This window comes from Cervus elaphus, chromosome 32 (assembly GCF_910594005.1).
Source record: "Cervus elaphus chromosome 32, mCerEla1.1, whole genome shotgun sequence".
Classification (NCBI taxonomy): Eukaryota; Metazoa; Chordata; class Mammalia; order Artiodactyla; family Cervidae; genus Cervus; species Cervus elaphus.
The window spans coordinates 51,192,372-51,216,598 of NC_057846.1; the positions used below are offsets into that span (position 1 = coordinate 51,192,372).

The 24,227-nt window shown below is 42.6% G+C and overlaps 1 protein-coding gene across 2 annotated transcripts in view; it reads right to left on the reverse strand.

The window, feature by feature from the left end:
- LOC122688122 overlaps positions 1-24,227 on the reverse strand; it is a 102,805-nt gene that overhangs the window by 17,905 nt on the left and 60,673 nt on the right. For both annotated transcript variants that reach the window (XR_006339340.1, XM_043893965.1), the window contains exon 2: positions 13,366-13,530. Coding sequence is in view for 1 of the 2 variants with exons in the window: in XM_043893965.1 (XP_043749900.1) it covers positions 13,366-13,413 (48 nt within the window). In the remaining variant the exon portion in view is untranslated. The remainder of the gene's footprint in view (positions 1-13,365; positions 13,531-24,227) is intronic.

Below are 24,227 nucleotides of genomic sequence, written 5' to 3' on the forward strand. Positions count from 1 at the left end.
AATTCTATGTTCTAGAAAGTTAACTTCTTTCAGTGTCAACTATTTCATATGACACCTGTGTGCAAGAGATATAAGACATTCCTTTCTTAAATCACTTTTCTTCCATACATTGGGAACATTATCAAGTATATTGATTTTGTTACAACAGAGTACTTTATCATCTGATTGAAATCCGCCATAATAAAATGTTAAAATCTATGGTGTCTGCCTTGTAAATAGTTTTTCTAATTTGTAATTTGTTTTTTGTTTTTTTTTAAATGAATTATAATATGGCAGCTATGCCACTGGAAGCAGAATAAAGTTACTAGTAGACAGGAGAAGAGTAACCCTGAAGTAAGTTAGGAAACTCAAAATAATCCAGGTTCAGGCAAGCGTTGCTGAAGCACTATGCAGTGGAGGCCCTGGATGTCACCAACACAGAAGCTCCAAGAGACGCCATGTGTAGAGATTAATAAAGAGAAGGGTTTACACGTGACTGTGAATCACGCTTATCTGAGACAACTGGCCAAACGGCTTCACCTTTAACTGTGAAAGGAAATGCATGAGCTGCGATGAGCTTACAGAGAATTTGGAAAGTTAAATTTTGGAGATGCCTAGTGTAATGTAAGTGTGAAACACAGACATTTCCAGGGTTTGTTTGGATCTCAAGAGAGGGGCTAATAGCATGCAGAGGATTCCTCAGAGTGTAAAGATAGGGGAAAATTGTAATGTAAAGAGAAGACTCTGGATAAGGAACAGAAATCAGCTGAGAACACAACATACAAAGTTTGAAGGAAAATTTCAAAGGAAAACCAGATACAAGTGTTATCATGGATTCAGAAAGGAGCAGAAACATTTCCAAAGGTGTGGCCATCAAAACCATACCCCATCCTTCCATGCAGGTCTGAGGGTCACAAGGCTAGGAGGGCAGCAGTTACCTTGGTTAAGAGTGGTTTGAATAGTGTGGCCAAGAAAGAACTCAGATTTCCGGATGCTGAGGCGAGATGAAAGTGAAGACTGGGAGACAATGAGTGAGTATCAAATACCCTGTCATCACCGTTTCCAAAAGTCTGACTGTAGAGTCAAGGTTAGGTAAACGAAACTCACTGTGGAAAGCTTTTGGGGGGTTTTAGGGCAGGAGGGAAATAACAATAAAAGAAGATTGCATATTCAGTAATTACGTGTATGAATAATGTATGAAGGACAAGTCACAAAGAAAAAACACAGCAAATGAACTTCCAAGTGTAAAGATCAACAGAAACGCCTGTAACGGCAGCAGGACGTGACCGACTGTCCAGCCTGCAGCTTGGACCAGATGTGTTGTGAATTTGGGTGTTACCAGTGTTTCCTCCCTTTCTCCACCTGAGTGCCTTTTGCATTTTTACCAGGCTTGTGGGGGTTTGGAAATGAGAGAAAAGGGTGATAGATAACATTGTTTCTAGGGTTTGAAGATATTTGGAGGAGATATTTGAAGATATCCGAATGAATGGAAGGCCACCTGCAGTTTGACTTTTCTAAGCTCCCTGCTTAAGAGAGAAAACAACAGCTCTGCTTCTCTGCGACTACCCTGTCTTGGGTCTGAGGATGAAAGACAAACCTAGAGATAAAGTCACTCATCCTAAATGGAAAAGCTCTTTCTCCACATGTGAATTCTGGAGCCCAGTGTATAAAAAGTACTGTCTTCTTAAAATTTATTGTTGTTATTCCTCTCCTATACTTCTCCCCGTCACTGCTGTTACCACTATAGCCACAGGACAGATCGAGCTGGTGTGTTTATTTTTTATTTTTTAATTTTGTTGGAGTATAGTTGCTTTACAGTGTTGTGTGAGTTCCAGGTGGATAGCAAAGTGAGTCAGTTATACACGTACATGTATGCAGCCTTTTTCAGATCCTTCCCCATGTGAGTTATTACAGAGTATGGAGCGGAGTCCCTGTGCTTATCTATTTTGTACACAGTAGTGTGTGTGTGTTCATCCCAAGCTCCTAATTTACCCACACCCTGCCCTGTCCCCAACCAGTCCATCCTGAAGGAGATCAGTCCTGGGTGTTCATTGGAAGGACTGATGCTGAAGCTGAAACTCTAATACTTTGGCCACCTCATGCGAAGAGAGTTGACTCATTGGAAAAGACCCTGATGCTGGAAGGGATTGGGGGCAGGAGGAGAAGGGGACGACAGAGGATGAGATGGCTGGATGGCATCACCAACTCGATGGGCATGAGTTTGAGTAAACTCCGGGAGTTTGTGATGGACAGGGAGGCCTGGCGTGCTGCAGTTCATGGGGTCGCAAAGAGTCGGACACGACTGAGTGACTGAACTGAACTGAACTGCCCTGTCCCCTAGTTTTGGTATGTTTAGACTTTCCAAAGCCATGAACTTGTCCTGAGGACAGGTTTGTGAGCAAATTTCCCTTCCGTGATTAAATGAAACCAGCGTTTCTTCTGACACCAAATAACACAAGCTCTCTTCTTCCGAGATGGATCGATAAAAATCATCCTCTGCCTTGAGTGGCACTCCTGGCGACTGCTCATTTGTGCACAGACAACATTCTCCCTCTGAATCTCAAAGTGGACGACTCCATACATTATTCCCGGAAAACAGAGAGAGCTGAATCCCTTAGCGTTCACCTGGGCCCTGATCAGACACGATGATACATTCAGGAGGAGCACGCCAGAAGCCAGCAGCATAGATCATCACACGCCTATTGAGCACACCTTAAGAGCTAAACAGTGTAGTCTGTGAATCTTCCTAGACCATCGAAAAGCTCTTTGCCCTTCCCTGCTGCTCAGGGGCCTGGCAGGAATGTAGAGAATTTAAGGTATCTAGGATGGATGCTCCTAAAATTCAATCAGATCAGCAGGGTGGGAGAGGGGCTTCATTTTGGTAAAGAGATATGTGGGGCTGAAACTGCAGCTTGAAATTTCTGAAATCTACCTACCTGTCTGAAGGTTGGGGCTGAGGTTCACTGGGTTTCAGATTATCTATCTTTAAGGTCATGAACAAGGAAACTAGGAGAGTTATTCATACGTAACTATGGCATGATCTCAAAAAATATTGAACATACAATTGAGTAGCATTAAGAATTAAGCTGCAAATTGCTCAAGAGGTTTGAGGGACATATGATGATGGGCTTGTTGATTTCAGCCTATATGGTGTCTTGTCTTAGGAGTTATTCAGTTTCTCACAAAGATAAATACTTTGCAAACTTCTTACAAGTGAAGTGTATCCAGTATTCCAATATTGAAAAAAGTACCTGCATGTCTGTCTGCTCAGAAGGAATTGAAGTTGCCCCTGCCTGTAAAGGTCCGGCCTTGTCCTTTAAAAGGTGGCTCAGTTGTAAAGAATCTGCCTGTCAAGCAGGAGACACAGGAGATGTGGGTTCGATCCCTGACTTGGGAAGATCCCCTGGAGAAGGAAATGGCAGCCCACTCAAGTATTCTTGCCTGGAGAGTCCTATGGACAGAGGAGCCTGGCGGGCTCCAGTCCATGGGGTCGCAGAGAGCTAGGCATGACTGAGCGACTATGCGCCACCCAGCACCGAGGGAAGCTGCTGTCTGACAGAGGGAGCCGGGTCTGGTGCTCTGTGACCTAGAGGGGTGGGATGGAGGGGGAGGGAGACCCCAGAGGGAGCGGATGTATGTACGCACATAGGACTGATCTGCACTGTTGTATGGCAGACACCAATGCAACTCTGGACAGCGAAGTCTCAACCCCTGGACTGCAGGGAATTCCAGGATGGTATTCTTGCTCTAGTTTTTTTCTTAACCTACTGTAAATATTCCCAAGTTTAAAAATTTACAATAGGCCAGATGGTACGTGTGTGCTAAGTCACTTCAGTTGTGTCCAATTCTTTGCAATCCTGTGGACTATAGCCTCCAAGCTCTTCTCTCCATGGAAAGAATACTGGAGTGGGTTACCATGCCCTTCTCCAGAGGGTCTTCCTGACCCAAAGATCTAACCCAAGTCTCTTACGTCTACCCGCACCGGCAGGTGGTTTCTTTACCACTAGCGCCACCTGGGAAGCCTGCTATTTTAGAAATTTACAATAGGTCCAGATGGTACAGACGTACTAATAAACCTTCCTACTGCCTCTGATTCCTCTTTTACCTATGACTCTTCAAGTCCTGAGGGTGTCTGTGGATGTGTGCAAGGGCTAATAGACTATTTTGCTTTGACAGTTTCAGATTTCGAGAGAGCAGCTCTTCTCTTTGGAAATTCCCGAGGCTGTCGCAAGCCCTTCCTCCTCTCTGTCTTGGCTTCAGTTAAACTGTTCAGTTGCATTCCTACAAGAAGCACAGAAGAAGGAGAAAAGTACAAATGGACTGATTTACAGAAAGAGACTCACAGATGTAGAAAACAAGCTTATGGGTACCAAAGGGGAAAGGCAGAAGGAGAGATAAATTTGGAGTCTGGGATTAACAGATACACACTATTGTATATAAAATAGAGAAAAACAAGGGCTTTCTGTATAGCATAGGGAACTATACTTAATATCTTATAATAAATTACAACAGAACAGAATATGAGAAAGAATATACATGTATATATGCATAGATAAATCACTTTGCCATACACTTGAAACTAACACAATATAAATCGACTATGCCTAAATTAAGAGGAAAAAAAAAAGAAAAAGGAGATAAAATTCTCCTTGAGCTGCATGAGGTCAGATCTGGAACAAGCTTGGGCAAGGGTAGGATTTGACAAGCATCCATTAAGTTGAGCACCAATGCTCACAGGTGGATTTCCCTTCTTATCATGTGAGATGAACAGACTGACTCTTTTAGAGATACTAGGGACAGATTTGAACAAGGATTTTTATGAATACCCATGAACAGGTAAATGGTGTTACGTTGTGGCTGGAGATGACTCCATTAAGTCATCTCCCAAAAGCTGTGTGATCCAGTTGCTAGTAGATGTCAGGGAAACAAAGAAGAAAACTAATGTATCAAGAATTGTGGGGCTTCCCTGGTAGTCCACTGGCTAGGAATCTGCCTGCTAATGCAGGGGACATGGGCTTGATCGCTGCTCCACAAAGACCCCGCCTGCCAGAGGGCAGCTAAGCCCGCGTCCTGTAAGTACCGAGCCAGCGCTCTGAGCCCGTGCCCTGCAGCCAGGGCACTGCCGAGAGAAGGCTGAGCGCCGCAGCTCGAGAGCAGACCAGACCCCTGCAACCAGAGAGCGGCTGTGTGCAAGGCCAACGACTGAATGCATAAATAAATCTATGAAAAAAACTATGAGGACTTCCCTGGTGGTTCACGGGTTGGGACTTTGCTTTCCTACGCATGGGGTGCAGGTTTGATCCTGGTTGGGGAACTAAGATCCCACACGCCGTGAGAGGGAAAAACAAACAACAAAGAAAGCATAAAACAGAAGGAACATTTTAACAAATTCAATAAAGACTTTAAAAATGGTCCACAGTAAAAAACAAATGTAAGTTTTGACCAGGCCAAATTCACTGATAGGATTCTTGGAGGAGCAACACGGAAAGACCACACCTAACTCCATTGCTAACACTAGCAAAGGGGTACTCTTTTGCCCCCTTCTGATGCCTATGTCAGAAGCTTTCTCTATCTCCTTTATACTTTAATAAAACTTTATTACACACACACACACACAAAAGAAAGAAAATGGCTTACGTGGTTGCAGGGGCTGCTCTCTGCAAAGAGGTTCTAAAATATTGTCACTGGAAAAAAAAGAAAATGCATTAATGGAACTGCAGCGGAGATGCAATCTCAGCAATGAATGCTGATATCCCCCACTGACTTAAAAGTGACTGTGCCAAATGAGTCATGCTCGGGAATTAATGTAAATTATTCATTGAAATTCTCCTGCCTCTCCTTCAGCCACCCCTTGCCAGAGGAGGATGGATCCCCGTAGAACTCTACCCTGACTTTCTGTCAGGAACATTTTCAATTCCTCACTGGATGACGCCCATGCTTCTGGTAGGGGCAGCTGGCCGCCGCATGTGGATAATTGCCGTGTGAGCGCCCGCTCCTCTGACAGGCATTGCCTCGGGTGGACACAGGTCCTCGGAGACGAGGAGGCAGGGAGGGCTGTGTCTGGGACGGAGGTACACGCTTCTCACTGTTTAGAGTTCAGCTCAATTTCCTTTTCACTCGTTCTCTCTCTTGTTCTAGCTCTCCTTCAGCCTAGAGTTCCATGTCAGAGCTGGACACTACGACCAATGGATCTTCTCAGCGTGTCTCTGTTGTGGATGTCTTAGGCAAACTGTGAAACTCTAATTTTTTATTCCTTATTATCAGCGTCCACCAGATGATGGCCCTGACTGGTGTAACACAGAGGACTTTCTGCACTGACAGCTTAAAGAAAGTAAATCAAGAAATACCAACATATATGCTTTAAAATTACTTAGTTTTTTTAAATATAAATGTTCATATTTTAAATGATAAAAATAACCTGTGAAACTTAAGAAAAAGATCTGTAATATGAAATCCGAACAAAGCCAAGAACAAAAAGAGCAATGACCACACACATTTTCAAATATAATAGTAAAGTGATACTCCTATTAGTTCAGTAAATCCTACTCTAGTTGAAAGTAAACACTCTTTCATTCAAAGTACCAGCCCATTGATCAGTTTGTTCTAGGATCTTCAATCGTCAATCTCAGTTTTGATGGCCGTATTAAAATATTTTTTGCTAGTACATTGCTAAAAGAAACATCACACTTGTTATTGAACATTTACGTGGTTTGAGTGTTGTCTCCTGTAAGGTCACTTAGCTTCTGCATCTCCCAAACAAAAGTCTCAATATAGCCCAAGGCAAGCTTAACCCTGAGTTTCCTCTTCCTCCTGTAAAGGGAGTGGACAATTGCACTGTGTATGTTCCCAAAGCTTCTCCTCACTTCCTGCTGACTTTCTGTGAGCCGAAGGCTCGGCTTGACTCAGCAAGAGGACTTTTCAACCAGTCACGTGTAACTGTGAGACATTTCTCTATAATCATAGTATTTTATAAGCACAGGTTTCTTTTCTGAGGAAGTACAGCCAAACGGAATAGACACATTAAGGGAAGCTGGCTCTCTCTCGTTTTTCCTTCCACATCTATCAATATTAGAAGTAATGGGTACAGAACAAGGAAGCTGTTCTTAGCAAGGAGGCAGCATGAAGAATATTATTTTCTTCATAGTTATTTGGGATTAAAGAGTGAGGATAACCACAAATTAAATTTACTGGAGGTGTATATTAAATGCACTGATGCGCTGTATATATAATATACAACTATATATATATATATATACACACACATGGAGTTGAAGAAACATTTCTGTATAGTAGAAAGAAACTGGACAAAACTTTGAGTCAGATAACAAGTGTTAAACTTTCTAGTGTTAAGTAGTTTCACAACCTTGAAAGATACTTTGCTTCTCTGAGTTTCAATATGTTTATAGTTAAAAAAAGAGATTAAACGTAACCTCAGAGGGACTTCCCTGGCGATCCAGCGATTAAGACTCTGTGCTCCACTTCAAGGGTGCAGGATCGATCCCTGGGGGGAGAACTAAGGTCTGGCATGCCATACAGTGTGACCAAGAGAAAAAAAAAAATCACAAAACGAGCCCCTAAATCTGGACAGGACCTGGCTGAGGGTGTTTAGGTGGAAGCTGACACCATAGATAAATGTCCTTCAAACATGGATCCGTCTTTTGCTGTGGCCTGGAGACTCCCCGAGACGATTCTCACAGAGAGGCTGGACATTCCTGTCTAGAGATTTCATCCTTTGCAGCAACAGTTGCAGAAGGCTTCCATGTCTTCTTGAGAGTATAAGCATACACTGTTAAATATTTACCCAAAGGTATATAGCACATTTTAAAAATTATCTGTGAGATAAGCAGTTTTTTAATACATAGATAAACATCAAATTCTTGTCTAAGTAATGACAAATATGTAGGTTAGTTCCCTCAGTCCAGTGAAAGCAGAACTGGGTTGAGGAGTGGCAAGTAAAACGTCAGAAAGGCTCTCACCTCTCACCAATCTCTAGGGTGGAGTCAATGAATTCAAACGCTGGAATCTCAGCTGTCTGTTTTGTTATCAGTCTACATGGAGAGTTCCTGTTTCCAGGCTGGAGGAGCCATTGTTGTTCAGCCACTCAGTCGTGACTCTTTGCGACCCCACGGGCTGCAGCACGCCAGGCCTCCCTGTCCTTCACCATCTCCCGGAGCTTGCTCAAACTCATGTCCGTTGAGTTGGTGATACCAGCAAACCATCTGGCCCTCTGTCATTAAATCCTCCTCCCTAATCACCTCATGCTGTTGCTCTTTCTTCTAAAGGAAGCAGGGCAGCCAGCTCTTAGATGACAAGAGGCTTCCAAGAAGCCTGGTCACGGGCAAAGTAGGACTCCATCCGCGGCCTCTTGCGGGAAAAGGCAATTACTTCTGAAGATTCCCAAACAATAATGCAGAGGAAGAGAGGGGGGAAGCAAGTAGGTTGATTTTTAAATTAGTATAAATAGATATAAACCTGAACAGCTCCTGTGAGCCTCCTACACTCCTGCTGTCTCCAAGGTAGGGAGTGGAAAGGTGCAACATCTAATGTTCTCAGGTAAGATATTTGCAAGCAACCTATACTAGAAAAGAGGCTGGTGGTTGCTGAGGGGGAGAGTGTGTGGGGAGGGATGGACTGGGACTCTGGGATTAGAGAGGCAAGCTGTTACATGTTGGATGGATAAAAAAGGTCCTGCTGTGCAGTACAGGGAATTATACTCAATATCCTGTGACAAACCACAATGGAGAGGAATATGAAAAAAAAAATATATATATATATATATATCTCTCACAATAATTTTGTTATACAGGAGGAATTAAGGCAACACTGCAAATCAACTATGCTTCAATAAAATAAATTAAAAAGCAGATGAGAAAACAGTCTATAGAAGTTTGGGGTCACACGTCCTTGAAGGGATGCTATCTCCTTTAATTTGGAAAAAAAAATGGATTGACATAATATCTCTTTGTCCAGTGTTTTTTGTTGGACTATGGTTTCTTAATTATAATAATAGAGGCCTAAGCACATTTGCATAATTGTGAGGTACAATATTTTAAAAAGCAACAAAAAGATGTTCCCTGTAATACCAACAGGAAAAAAAAAGTAATTAAGCCGTGTGAAGCACAGTTGCAGCCCTGCTGAATGGGGGAAGATCCCAGGAGACCAGGCTGACTCCAACTGGCCACTGCCTCACTGTGAGCACCTGGGCAAGTCATTTAACCTAGACCAGTGCTGGCCAACCGACTAAAAGTCAAGCAGCAAACACACGCCTTATATGTATTCTTGAATATTCTAGTAACCACATTAAAATTTTTTTAAAAGAAATATGTGAAGTTAGGGGCTTCCCAGGTGGTGGTAGTGGTAAAGAACCCACCAGCCAATGCAGGAGACATAAGAACCACGAGTTTGATCCCTGGGTTGGAAAGACCCCCTGGAGGAGGGCATGGCAACCCACTCCAGCATTCTTGCCTGGAGAATCCCATGGACAGAGGAGCCGGGCAGGCTGCAGTCCATGGGGTCACAAAGAGTCAGACATGACTGAAGTGCCTTAGCATGCACACATGCATGTGAAGTTAATTTTAAATTCATTTTACTTGACCAAATATATAAAATATTATCATATAAACATGAAATCAATTTCAGGATTATTGAGATATTTTATATTTTTTTCATTATAAATCTGTAAAATACAGTATTTTATATTTCCAGCACATTTCCATTCAGACCAACTCCATTGCAAGTGTTTACTAGCCATATGTGGCTCATAGCCACTGGAAAATGCAGTTTTAAACTGTCAGGGTTTTCATTTGTAAAATAAAGAAGATGACCATCTCATCCATGCCTAACAACATTTAATTCTTTGGTGCTGCCTTTCGCAAAAAAAAAAAAAAAAAAAAAAAAGGCCTTGTATGCAATAACTTCAAGCATGGACTAGATGTTTCTTTCTAAAATCAAACATGTTACTTAAAATGTTGAGAGCAAGATTCCTTGTGAAAACTGGAAAAATTTAATACCTTCCTCGAAACTTTTTTGTAGGAATTCGATTGTGTATATCAAATGACCTAACATGATATAATGCTCAATATATATCTTTTTACATTTGGAATTAAAATATACTAAAAAGATGGAAGAGGAAATGGCAATCCACTCCAGTACTCTTGCCTGGAAAATCCCATGGACTGAGGAGCCTAGCAGGCTACAGTCCATGGGGTCACAGAGACTCGGAAATGACTGAGCATGTACACATACTGAATATGAAGGCTGAGAGAATGGAGAAGCGTTTGGCGTGGGGCAAATCTGAAACCACGGAGTGTGGCGTGTATTGAATATTACACTTTCCAGTTCCTGAAAGCTGACGTCTATTATTGATCGCCCTTTCCATTTGGGGGGCTTCCCTGGTGGCTCAGCTGGTGAAGAATCCGTCTGCAATACGTAAGGCCTGGGTTTGACCCCTGGACTGGGAAGGTCCCCTGGAGGAGGGCATGGCAACCCATTCCAGTATTCCTGCCTGGGGAATCCTCATGGACAGAGGAGCTGGTGGGCTGCAGTCCATGGGGTCAGAAAGAGTCAGACAGGACTGAGCAATGAAGGACTTGCACCCTCTTTTTTCTGGATTTTTCTTTCAGGACAGTTAATGAATCAACTCTCAGTCTAGATGCCTGACTGTCCCTGAAAAAAGAACACTGTAGGATCCAAACCAGCCCAATCCGACCACCTGTGCCTGGAGTTTGAATTTGGGGAAGAAACTCCAGGAAGGAACATGGTTGGAGGACTCCCATCCCAGTGGGACATTCCAGGAGAGACTGTCCGTGTCCTCCTCCTGCTCATTTCTCTGGACCATCACTGGACGCTGTCCCCTGTCTGGTTACTTAGCCTTTCCTTTCATTCTGGAGCATTCCCTACAGCTTTCACAGAAATCCCCCCTCTTTGATCAATACAGATAGTTTCTGCCAAACACCCTAATTGGGCTAGATCAAAAAATTATACTTTTAAACTCCATGAACCCTTCTCATTTGAACACCCCTCCAGTTGAAATATCAGTTTCAACACTTTGGACAGATTCTTTCAATTGACATGAAATCAACAATCACTCACACTCGCTAAATTTCTGCTGGTAAGTTTTCTGGTCTTCCAGGCTACAATGTCCAAGATTGTAGCCACTAGTTAGCTACATGTGGTTATTTAAATTTAAGTTAATTCAAATTTAACTCAAATTTAAATTCAGGTTCTCATTCACACCAGCCAACCAAGTGCTCATTTAGCAGCAACATGTGACTAGTGGTCACTGTCCTGGGCAGCACAGAAGCAGTCCTCCTCATCTCAGAACACTCTACTAGCAGCACTGGTCTAAGGACTTTCCAGAACATTTGTTCGAAAAAATTCAGTAAAGGTTGAGATACGTCCTATTGAAGGCTATTGAGTAGAAACAAAATTAAGTATACGGTAGGAAAAAAGAATCATTTGGAAAAAATGGAGATTAAACAAATAAAAGAAATAATGACGAAAAATAACAGTGTTTTTATAATTCCAGTTACTCCTTGTTTGTTGCTAGTACATAGAAATACAGTTGATTTCTGGATGGGGATCTTGTATCGTGTAATCTTGGTAAATCATTTGTCAGTTCTAGTAACTCTTTAGAGATTTTATTGGATTAACTAAATAGGTGATCAGTTTGTCTGTGAATAAAGAGAATTTTATTTATTTCTTCCCCTCCAAAGAAAGTTAAACGAATGTGGAAGACTAGTTTAATAGTTTTAGTGCTTTGAAAAAGAGTCACTGTGGAGATGAACACCAAATCAATATCTTAATTTTTCCTTTAAGGGTAAGGAGATCTTTTTTAAAGTCCTCCTCGTTTCAGGACATTGAATTATTAAATTGCAGAGTATTCATTTCCTAGTTATAGTTAGTGAGTGTCAAGTAATTCTCACTCACTTTCAAGCTACTGGGTTAGTCCAGAGAGCACATGTTACTTTCTGGGTCAGCCTGCTCACTCACCTGCAGAAATGACATCTCCTCAAGTCCCAATCTAAACAACTGGCATCTGCTGGACAAGGTATATTCAGGACATCTTCCTAAGAGTCATTTATCTTGACTACAGACAGTCAAATCAGAGCCAACCAGAACATAACCTTCCCGGTCTCCTATGGAGCGGGAGGTTGTGCTGTGGCCATTCTACAGGCCAGCATTATGGCTGGATGTATCTTTGTTTCTCTGAGGACCAGGGAACGGGAAGTAAGCCCTCTGGTGTCATGTAACCAAACCTGAATTGTCTAAATTTTATCCCCTGAAGTTTGCAAGTCTCCATCGACTTTCTCAAGCAACTTGGGAAATTAAGTCATTGTTGGCAGGTGCATTTTGTTTAGATAAGGGTCTTTGTAGCTAAAATAATGTGTTTAATAAAAAGGAAAAAAAAAACCACAAAAAACATTTGTAGGATTCTTTGCGATGAGTCCTGCACGCCAGAACCAGAGAGAGCACTTCCTGTTACTAAATGAAATGCTTTATACAAGGAAGAGAAAACTGTCAAACATATAAACCTGCTTTAAATTAGGTCAGTTTCCAAAGAGTCATATTCATGCAAATGTAAGTGAAAAATATACTTTTGTCCTTGGGGCCTAAATCTGCCAGGTCTTGAGTTCCGGGACTTACTCTGGACATTCTTAAGTTTTACATTTCCTTAAGTGGTTTAGTGTTGGCTTGGCTAAAGTTTCCCTGCCTGCCTGCCAAATCTCCCTGTCTGTTACACATTTGATGGCTTCCTTCTGGGGCTGCTAACTTTTGCTGTCTGACAAATGAATTCACAATAGGACATCATCAAAGTGGATCCTAGATAATTAATGTACATTTGACATTTCAGTGCATTTCTACATTGAAAGACATTTGATTTTAATGTATACTCTTATTCCCAACTTTACTTGGGATTTTTTTCAGCTCCTCTTTACAACCTTTTTGCAATTATAATCATGTTTCTTCTCCCAGGCTAAAGCAACTTCCATGTATTTTGCTTAACTTCTTTCATGATTCTTTGTCTCCTTTGCTGAAGATCTCTTTGATTCTAAACCGGATCATCACTTTAAGGCCCACTGGCTGATTCAATTTAACACATGTTTTTACTTTCTCCTGAGTAGGTTAAGCTGGCCCTCTGCATTGGAAATGGTCTGTAATGCCACTTAACAGGAGTCAGCCCTTCCAGGAGGCTGGAGATCTGAACACTAAGAGAAAAATCATCTTAGAGGGGTGACTTACTTTCTGAGGAATGGAAGAACAAAACTGAAAACTATTCTTTTATTGAGGTTTTCAGATTCTCTTCATCACCTCTTTGGAGCAGAAGCCAAGTAAAATGACCCCAACACAAACAAATAGAAACACACCCACCCCCTTTTAACTCACCAATAAACGTGTTGGTTTCGGGTACCAGAGCGATTCAGCTGTGCGCATGCGTGTGCTCACTCTTTCTCCGATCCTTTTCTGGGCAGGTTATCACAGAGTGGAGCGGAGTTCCGTGTGCTCTGCGGTCGGCCCTTGCTGCTTGTCTATTTGATGGTGACGATGACCCTGTGTGCAGGACAGAAAGAGAGACACAGATGTACAGAACAGACTTTGGGACGCTGCGGGAGAAGGCGAGGGCGGGATGATCCGAGAGAACAGCATTGAAACATGTATATTATCAAGGGTGAAACAGATCACAGCCCAGGTTGGATGCATGAGACAAGTGCTCGGGGCTGGTGCACTGGGAAGACCCAGAGGGATGGGATGGGGAGGGAGGTGGGAGGGGGGATCAGGATGGGGAATAACACCCATGGCTGATTCATGTCAATGTATGGCAAAAACCACTACAGTATTGTAAAGTAATTAGCCTCCAACTAGTGAAAATAATGAAAAAAAAAAAGCATAAAAAAATAAAATGAAATAAGCAGACTAGTGTGTCTCTGTCAGTCCCAGTCTCCTAATTCACCATCCCCCACACAAAGGAATTCCTTTGCAAAGCAGAAATAGATTGCTTGGATTCTAATCCCAGATGTTATTTACCTCTCTGCTTCAGTTTCCTCATCTGTAAAACAGGAATAGTAATAGCATATACTTTATAAGGTATTAGGATTGAAAAAGAAAATATAAAGAAAGCCTTAGAAACATTAGTTTATCATTACGCAACTTATTTTGGTAGTAGTTTATTATGATAAGTTGGGAATCTATCCCTGGTAGCCTCAAGTAATGGCTGCACGCCTTTTTTATCTTCCTAGGTTCAAAGAAGCCGGAAGGAAGCAGACACCTGCTGGTATTGGGTCTGGGAAACCTAGAGAACTAAATTCTATTTGCAACTGATACTTCCTTAGTTAGAGGTAAGAAGGTGAGTCATGTGTTAGTGTAAGTTCAAACTCAGGAGTGCATGCACATTTATTCTTATTCCTTAGGACACTAGCTAAGCAGCCAAATCAAGAGCCCAGGTAAACGTGGCTCAAAACGACAGATTCATTCTCTCTCCTGTCACGTAAGTCATCCAGGTCTGATATGGTCATGCTCCTTGGCTCTCGCTATCACAGCGTATTCAAGCCGTAAAAAGAAGAGAAAAGGACAGAGGAAGACATAGCCTTTTTACTGAGGGCATCAGCTGAAAGTCAAACTCACGATTTCTATTTATATACTCTTGGTCAGAACCTCTGCGCTTGACCTGTCTGCACAGGGTCTGGGAAATGTCTTTAGGTGGGAGACCAAACTACACCCACACCCCGTTTAGGGTGAGAGGTTCTGTTACCCTAGAGAGTAGGGTAGGAGGACGGAAGTAGGAGGACGGAAGAAGGACAGATATGGATGGAGAACTAGAACCAGCTTCTGCGAGCTTCTTTGGGAATGCAATCACTAGCTCCTACCCAAAGGAGTCAGAGTCCCATAGAGTTGTTCCCTTTGACCCCAGGTTTAAGATCTTTGGGTTTGTGAGTTTTCTGTTCTTAGCGTGTCCTTTCATTGCTCTGCTACCTGAAAACTAGAATACAAGGAGTTTGCCGCAGTCTTAATCCCTACTCTGCCCAATTTGGAATGATGGAGAATGAAGCGGGCAGAGAACGTCTGTAATAAAAACATTTCCTTGCAAACGGTGTGGAAAGGGCAACACTCGGTGGTTGCTCTTCAGAACAGTTGTGTCTTCTGGGCCAGGACTCTGACCACCCCTGGTCCCGGCCCACAGGTGAGTTCCTGGCCCACAGCACATTTAGTAGTTGTCCGTTTGCTTGGAGACCGTTCTCTTCAGCAGTTTGGGGTGTTTGCTCTGGGAGTCTTTCCTTCTGTTTTGTACGCCGTGGCCCCCTCTGAAACGGGCACTGGGGAGAGTTTTCTTCCTGCAGCCATGGGAGTCCTCAGGCGGCTTCATGTGTCAAACAGCCGCGGGCTTTGAAGGTCATGCTGATAGTTTCTTAAATAGCAAAGTGCATTCAACAACCTAGTCTGCTTGCCTTTGATCAATTCCGTGTGCCAGAAACACGGCGAAAGAGATAACGTATATGCATTTATATTTGATAATTTTGCTCCTTTATTTCCTAGCCTCAGTGGTTTGCACAGCTCCATGATTTTCAGTTTAATAGGGGGCCAGTGGAATGCTGTTGAAATAATAGATGATGTCTCTGGATTCCCAAGAAGTACAGCCTCAGACGAGCAGTCATGTGACAATGACTCATTAGTGAGTGTGATCAAGGAGAAGCAACAAGGGAGGCGGAAGGGTGAGTGGGATGTGAAGGATGCAGGCAAGGCGGGGAGGGCCCCCCACCTCCGCTGTCCAGGGGGCTCTGGGGATGGCAGAGTGATGGAGCTCACGCCTTCAGATTCATCCTAATCAGGTACCACGGGAGTGAGAGGATTCACATTTCTGCACCCGGTGGTCATCATTCTGGGGGCTGCCCCAGGTTAATTAGGGGAACTCCTGGCTCTCTCCCAGTTTGAGCCAACGTAGTTCCAGCAGCAGCAGGGCGGCCTGCCGACAAGGAGATGCTGGCTGCAGGGAGAGGAGGCGGTCGTGGAGCCCCTGTACGCACTGCTCAGTGTGAAGGGGTCACCGTGCGTATCGGCAGAGGACTGGCCCAGTCTCCTGAGGATGTGGAGGCAGAACCCTTAATTAGGTACTTAATGCAACGAGCTGACTCACAGCCTCACATGCTCCTTCACAGGTTCTGTGAAGGGGCCTCGTGTAAGCATCAACCGTGTGCTATGATGAGATCCTGGAAAGCTGGCAGAAGCTGGCAAAGGGTGAGAATTCTTACCAAAGTCAGGTCTCCTAGACGAGAGGGATTTAAAAACGACTTATAGAGATAATCCTGCAAAAATGCTTGCCGCAGTATTGTTTACAGTAGCATCAAATTGGTAAATAACCACGGGCTTCATTTCATTAGGTAAACGTCTCAGCATATTATGCAAACATTAAAGTTTTTCAGAGAGCTATTTTAAATTTACAAAATACATATTTATGTTTATATAGTCCCTCAGATATAAAAATATAATACAGATAAGTCTCTCACATGCCCCATTCTCTATCAGCTGAAATCCCAAGTGTCCAACCCACAAAACACCACAGATAGACTTGTTTATCTTCCAGAGTTTTTAAAATGCCCATTCAATCATACAAACATAGATTTTTCTTTTTTTTTCATACACAATATGTGGCAGGCCAGTTTTGTCATTTTACAGTATGTTTTTATCACTTAATGATGTCTTTATGTTCTTTCCATATAAATACAGGGAAGGATTCCTGATTTTTTATTAATTTACAGATCATAATTCCATTGTGTATTTAACCAGACTCCAGTTCATAAACCTTTGGGTTATTTTTATCTTTTGCTGTTACATCAAGCACTGCATAAATCAACTTGTACGTTCATTACATACATAATTTTGCACCTGTGTAAATACATCTGTAGAATAATTCTCTAAAAATATGATTGTTGGGTTGAGGGGAATAAGCTTTTGAAATGTCAGTAGGTATTGCCAAATTGCCTTCTACAAAGGAGTATATGAATTTTCTATTCCACCAGCAGTGTATGAGAGTTCACTTTTCCCCATAGCTTATACTAAAGTGAATTGTGAAAGTTAAGGATTTTTCTCAATTCTGTACCTGAAAATGGCATTTCAGGATGTGGATGATCTATTTCTACGTGACAACCCCTGCCCCCAAGCTTACCTGGTGGCTCAGACGGTAAAGAATCCACCTGCAATGCAGGAGACCTGGGTTCACTCCCTGGGTCGGGAAGATCCCCTGGAGAAGGGAATGGCTACCCTCTCCAGTATTCCTGCCTGGGAAATCCCATGGACAGAGGAGCCCAGTGGGCTACAGTCCACGGGGTCATGAAGAGTCAGACATAACTGAGTGACTAACTTTCTCACTGCCCCCAAGAAGCACTGACTTGAAATAACCGTGCGTCAGTGTGGTGCATCACTCTGGGAGGTGGCTGGGCAGTTCTGCTGGTTTTTCCTAGGTTTACTCATGTAACTACATTCAGCTGGAGGTTTCCTGGGACTGGGTCTGCTGGATCTCCTTGGAAAATGGATTGTGTCTCTCCATGTGGTCTATCATTCCCAAAAAAGCCACACTGAACATTTTTACAGGGTGGCAGCAACCTTCCGGGAGGTGATCCCAAATATGCATCACATTTTCTGATGTCCTAATGGCTAGGCGATTCCCAGGACTCAGGCCAAAGTCCCAGTGCAGGGAACCTCACAAAAGCACTACCATCTGGAGGCATGATTCACTGAAGGGGCAGTTGCAGTAAGTCCACCAAATTTAGTGTGGTTAGTTTGCATTTCTCTTGTTGTAAATGAATTTGAGGAATCTGAACATCTTTTCACATGTTTAGCAGCATTTTTTTCATTTTCTACTAAATATAGAATATATTATATATTCTAATATTATAATATGTCTAATATATCTTCAGCCAGTCTTATTTCTCCATAGTTTTATTGTGTTTTTTTCCTCTAAAGTTTTAGGAATTTTCCGTATAATAGGGAGATTGTTCACTTTTCTATGGTGTGAGCTAGAGATCTTTTTCAAAAACACAGTGGCTTTGAAAAATGGCCTATGGTGACATTGCACTGGTGGATCTTCTGCATTTTATGTAGGCATTACTACTTTTTCAGATATTTTTGAGGAATTTTGCATGATGCTACATCAGAACCCCCCCCCCTTTTAAAATTACCAATTGCTGCATTAATTGGACTTTTCCAAACTAATCTTTTTAGACTTTTCTGTGGTATTTAGTTTTAATTGATATACTCTAATATTTTTCTGGTTAATAGTCTTTATGTTAACATGGTAAGTAAGTCCCCAAGCTCTGTTCTGAGGTGTGTTCATTCTTAAGTTCAATCTGTCCATAAGCCCAACAAAGTTAGCCTAGGTACTCAACTAACACAATCAGGTATATGTGCTGCTGCTTTTACCATTGGCTTCTGAACACCCTTGGTTTGAAATAAAGATACTGCACCACTGTACTCTACACAGTACTGTGAAGTACACAAAAGTGCAACTGCTTGTCGAGAATGCGTTCACATCACAGGGATCCAGACACAGGAACCAGCTTGTGTGACTGGACATGACAACGCACAGAAGCATCTTTGGAAGTTTCCAACTTGACGGTTCCTATGTAGGGGACTCACTGTGGTCTTTTCTGCATTTTTATAAAGCATCTTTCTGCTGTGCCAATACTCTCTTAATTGCTAGCTGTTAAATTAGGTGGATTTGCGTGTAGTAGCTTTTGTTTGACTTTCCTGGAGTGCGGAGAGACAGCAGAGAGAAATAGCCATCCTGACAACATCACTGATTCAGATGATTTCCTGCATGTATGGCTTTTATGTGTGACTCACTGAATCCTTTTGGCAAATGAAAAATATACCATGTGTATTTCAAAACAATCTTTCTCCAAAATGAAATATTAATTTTGATACTTTCCACGATCTATTGCTGTTGGTCCTTTCACCACTGCTGGGCTCTCTCTTCACCTCTTCCTGCATAACTGGCTGTTTCCTCAGTGGTCTGAGAAAACATAGTGGTCATACACATTAACTATGCTCCCAGTTTAACTGAAATGGAGTTTATGGGGATTTTTCTTTCATTCCCCTTTTTACATGTATTAAGTTTTGGTATGATGTTTATGGCTATAAACAAAATATATAGTAGAAGTTTTAGATTTATTGAAATAATTTTGGGAAAATTCTTATTGTACAAGTAAGGAGCAACTTCCACTATATAACCATAAGGGATTTGAATTAGTTCATACCTGAATGGCCTAGTGGTTTTCCCTACTTTCTTCAGTTTAAGTCTGAATTTTGCAATAAGGAGTTCAGGATCTGAGTCAGCTCCCAGACTTGTTTTTGCTGACTGTATAGAGCTTCTCCATCTTTGGCTGCACAGAATATAATCAATCTGATTTTGGTGTCGACCATCTGGCGATGTCCATGTGCAGTCTTCTCTTGTGTTGTTGGAAGAGGGTGTTTGCTGTGACCAGTGCATTCTCTTGGCAGAACTCTATTAGCCTTTGCCCTGCTTCATTCTGTACTCCAGGGCCAGACTTGCCTGTTACTCCAGGTATCTCTTACTTCCTACTTTTGCATTACAGTCCCCTATGATGAAAATAATTTTCTTCTTTTTTTTGGTGTTAGTTCTAGAAGGTCTTGTAGGTTTTCATAGAACTGTTCAACTTAAGCTTCTTCAGCATTAGTGGTTGGGGCAGAGACTTGAATTACTGTGATATTGAATGGTTTGCCTTGGAAATGAACCAAGATTGCTCTGTCTTTTTTGAGATTGCACCTAAGTACTAAGTATATTTAGTACTTAACACATTAGTAATGTACCAAGTACATTTCAGACTCTTTTGTTGACTATGAGGATTACTCCATTTATTCTAAGGGATTCTTGCCCACAATAGTGGATAAAAAGGATGAATTAAATTCACCCATTCCCATTCATTTTAGTTCACTGAGGAAAAGCTGTGACAAATCTAAACAGCATATTAAAAGTAGAGATATCACTTTGCTGACCAAGGCCTATATGGTCAAAACTATGGTTTTTCCTGTAGTCCTATGTGGATGTGAGAATTGGACCACAAATCAGACTGAGTGCCAAAGAGCTGATGCTTTCAAACTGTGAAGCTGGAGAAGACTCTTGAGAGTTCCCTGGACTGCAAGGAAAGCAAACCAGTCAATCCTAAAGGAAATTAGTCCTGAATATTCACTGGAAGGACAGATGCTGAAGCTGAAGCTGATACTTTGGCCACTTGATGTGAATAACTGACTCCTTGGAAAAGACCCTGATGCTGGGAAAGACTGAAGGAAGGAGATGAAGGGGATGACAGAGGATGAGATGGTTGGATGGCATCACCGACTCGATGGGCATGAGTTTGAGCAAGCTCCGGGAGATAGTGAAGTTCAAGGAAGCCTGGCGTGCTGCCGTCCATTGGGTCATAAAAGTAAGACACAATCGAGCAACTGAACAACAACAACAAAAGGAACAACTACATTTCTGCAAAATTAAATAGGGAAAAGTCCCAAAGATAGTTCTGAAAGAGTAGGAATTTTAAAAGTCTGGAAAGAAAAGAGTTTTGGAATTCAACAGGCTTGGGTTCATAAGGACCCTCATCTAATTGCTAAGTGATTTTTATCAGATGCAAATTACTACAAAATTCTCAGATTCAGTTTCCTCATTTGTAGTTTATACTAATAATGTCTCTTCCATGTGTTTTTAGAAGGATTGAGTACAATATATTTTAAGTGATACAGCCATAGTTGTCTTTTCTATCACATATTAAAAACAATTATTTGATATAGGCAGAGTAACAGAACAATGGCTGGGTATAAATAGTTTAAAATCACCAAATATGTAGAAAAATTGACATACTGTGGAACTTTTTAAAATTGGTAGAATAAATGGCTTTTATCTAAAGTTGTAAAATGCTTATTAATGTTGAAAAATGTTGAGCTTTACCTCCCACTTAAAGGCAAAATATGTCATAGTACTAATGGTTCATTTTATGTGTCATCTTGGCTAGGCTAGGTGAACAGCTAATTGGTCCCACATCCATCAAGATGTTGTTATGAAGGTATTTTTAGATGTGATTGACACTTTATTTTCCTTCCCCTTCCCCCAGTTTAATTGAGAAATAAATCGACATATATCAGTATAAGTTGTGCAGCATGATGGCCTGTCAGCTGATGATCACAATGGGTTTCAGTAACACCCATAGTCTCATGGAGAGACAATGAAGAAAAGAAAGCAAATTCCCCTTGTGATGACAGCACTTAGACTCTGTTCCCTTAATAACTTTCAGTATATCATAACAGCAGCAATAACTACTCATCACGCTATATGTTGTATCCCTAGAGCTTTTTATCTTCTAACTGGAACTTTCTAACTTCTGACCAGCTTTCTCCAATCTTCCCACCTCCTTTCTCCTATCTCTGAGGACCATAGATCTGACCTCCTTTTCTTTAAGTTTGGTGTTCTTTATTTTTGTTTTTTTTTTGAGTCCATATAAGTGAGATCATAAAGTATTTGTCTTTCTCTGTCTGATTTTTTTTCACATAGCATCACGCCCTCAAGATCCATCTTCAGTTCAGTCAGTTCAGTCATGTCTGACTCTTTGCGACCCTGTGGCCTGCAGCACGCCAGGCCTCCCTGTCCATCACCAGCTCCCCAAGCTTACTCAAACTCATGTCCATCAAGTCATGATGCCATCCAACCATCTCATCCTCTGTCGTCCTCTTCTCCTCCTGCCTTCAATCTTTCCCAGCATCAGGGTCTTTTCCAGTGAGTCAGTTCTTCACACTAGGTGGCCAAAGTATTGGAGTTTCAGCTTCAGATCAGTCCTTCCAATGAACACCCAGGACTGATTTCCTTTAGCATGGACTGGTTGGATCTCCTTGAAGTCCAAGGGACTCTCCAGAGTCTTCTCCAACATCACAGTTCAAAAGCATCAGTTCTTTGGTGCTCAGCTTTCTTCACAGTCCAACTCTCACATCCATACATGACCACTGGTAAAACCATAGCCTTGACTAGACGGACCTTTGTTGGCAAAGTAATGTCTCTGCTTTTTAACATGCTGTCTAAGTTGGTCATAACTTTTCTTCCAAGGAGTAAGCATCTTTTAATTTCATGGCAGCAATCACCATCTGCTGTGATTTTGGAAGCCAAGAAAATAAAGTCTGTCACTGTTTCCATTGTTTCCCCATATATTTGCCATGAAGTGATGGGACCAGATGTCATGATCTTAGTTTTCTGAATGTTGAGTTTTAAGTCAACTTTTTCACTCTTCTCTTTCACTTTCATCAAGAGGCTCTTTAGTTCTTCTCCGCTTGCGCTCAAGATTCCTGGGAACAAGATCCATCTATCTTGTCACAAATAGTACAGCTTCCTCATCTGTTTTTTATGGTGGAGTAGTATTCCATTGTGTGTGTATGCCTAGCTTCTTTATTCATTCATCTATTAATAGACACCTATGTGGTTGCCCTGTCTTGGTTATAAAAATAATGCTGCTGTGGGCATTGGGCAGCAGAAGTCTTTTCAAGTTTGAATTTTCATTTCCTTTGTATATGTTCCCAGAAGTGGAATTGCTGGATCTTATGGTAGTTCTATTTTTAATTTTTTGAGGAATCTACGTACCATTTTCCGTAGCGGCTGCACCAATTTACATTCCCATGCACTCTGCAAATGAGGCAAGCAGTGGGCTTTCTATGAGCAGCGCTGTTGGATGGGTGAGCAGCTTCCTGCCTGCTTGGGTTAGGTTCCCTGTGTGTGTAGGCTGAAGGCTGCATTCAGCATCGAGTGAGGATATGGATTAGTTTCCCACTCCAGGCACACGGGAGATGCAGCTCTTAACCTAGTAAAACCCTCTGTTGTCTGAACTCAAGCTGGCCCGCACCCTACGCTCGCTGCCCGAGTAGGACCGCGGGCTGCGCTCTGCAGACTGGCAGCTCTGCCCGCCCCCTCTTGGCTGGAGCATTGTCATCTTATCCAGCGTCCTGGTCAGAGGGGGCCAGGAGACGCTCTCCAAAGCAGGTGGCGCTGTTTCTCAGTTACCTGGCTGGGATGAGGAAAGGACACTCCAGGCTGCGCCCAGCGGCATTCATCCCAGTTTAGGACCTCATCTCGAGTGCGTGCTCCTGACTTAGCCATGCACCCTCATCCCAGCTCACCGCCAGGAGCCCTCTGCTCCGAGGGGTCAGCAAAGCAGAGAGCTGTGATTATAATCGGGGATGGAAAGCCAGTGCAAAGGCGGGTGTCAAGAGCCGCTGCCCCAGGCGGAAGGGCACTTACATGTGAGGAATCAGCGCCTCTTTGGCAGCAGCTAGAGTCTCCTGGCTCTGCCTGCTTCAGGTGTCGGCTCTGACACCTCTCCAGCTCTGGCGGAAAGCCTTAGGGGCCCGAGGATTCTCAGACCTTTTGCGGAGGTGACTGCTCTTCCCTGTTCCTTTTGCTAGGTATAGATATTAAAGGTGAAAGAAGTAGGAGAGCCAGTTAGGAGAGTAGGGCCAACAAGACGTATTTGGTTGTTCCTTCCTGACAATAAGAATGAAATAATGCCACATGCAGCCGCATGGATGGACCAAGATTGTCAAACTGAGTGAAGGAAGTCAAACAGGGCAGAGAAATATGGTGGGGAATCTAAACGGTAAACAGACTCTCGGACCTAGAGAATGAATTTATGGTCACAGGGGGAAGGGCTGGAGAAGGAAATGGCAACCCACTCCAGTATTCTTGCCTGGAGAGCCCCAGGGACGGCGGAGCCTGGTGGGCTGCCGCCTATGGGGTCGCAGAGTCGGACACGCCTGAAGCCACTCAGCAGCGGCAGCGGCAGGGGGAAGGGGGAAGGGGGAGGACGGAGTCTGGGATGGACATGTACACGCTGCCCTGTTTAGGGTGGATAACCACGCAGGACCTCCTGTAGGGCGCAGGGAGCTCCGCTCGGTATTATGTAATAACCCAGTTGGGAAAGAAATTTGAAAAAGAATAGATACAGGTGTGTGGATAACTGAATCCCCTTGCGATACACCTGAGAATAACACAATGCTGTTAATCAACTCTACTCCACTATGAAATTTTAAAAGTTAAAAAAAATAAGCAAGGACTTCTTGAACAAGTAGAGACTAAGTCAGAAGTGCTGTTATCACAGTAGTTTAGAGTGAGGATTAATCTCACATCAGTGTCTACAGAGTTTGAAGTCGCAGGAGAAGACTGGAGACAGGAAAATGAGTTTCTAAAACCGGAAAGAAAAAAAAAAAACCCC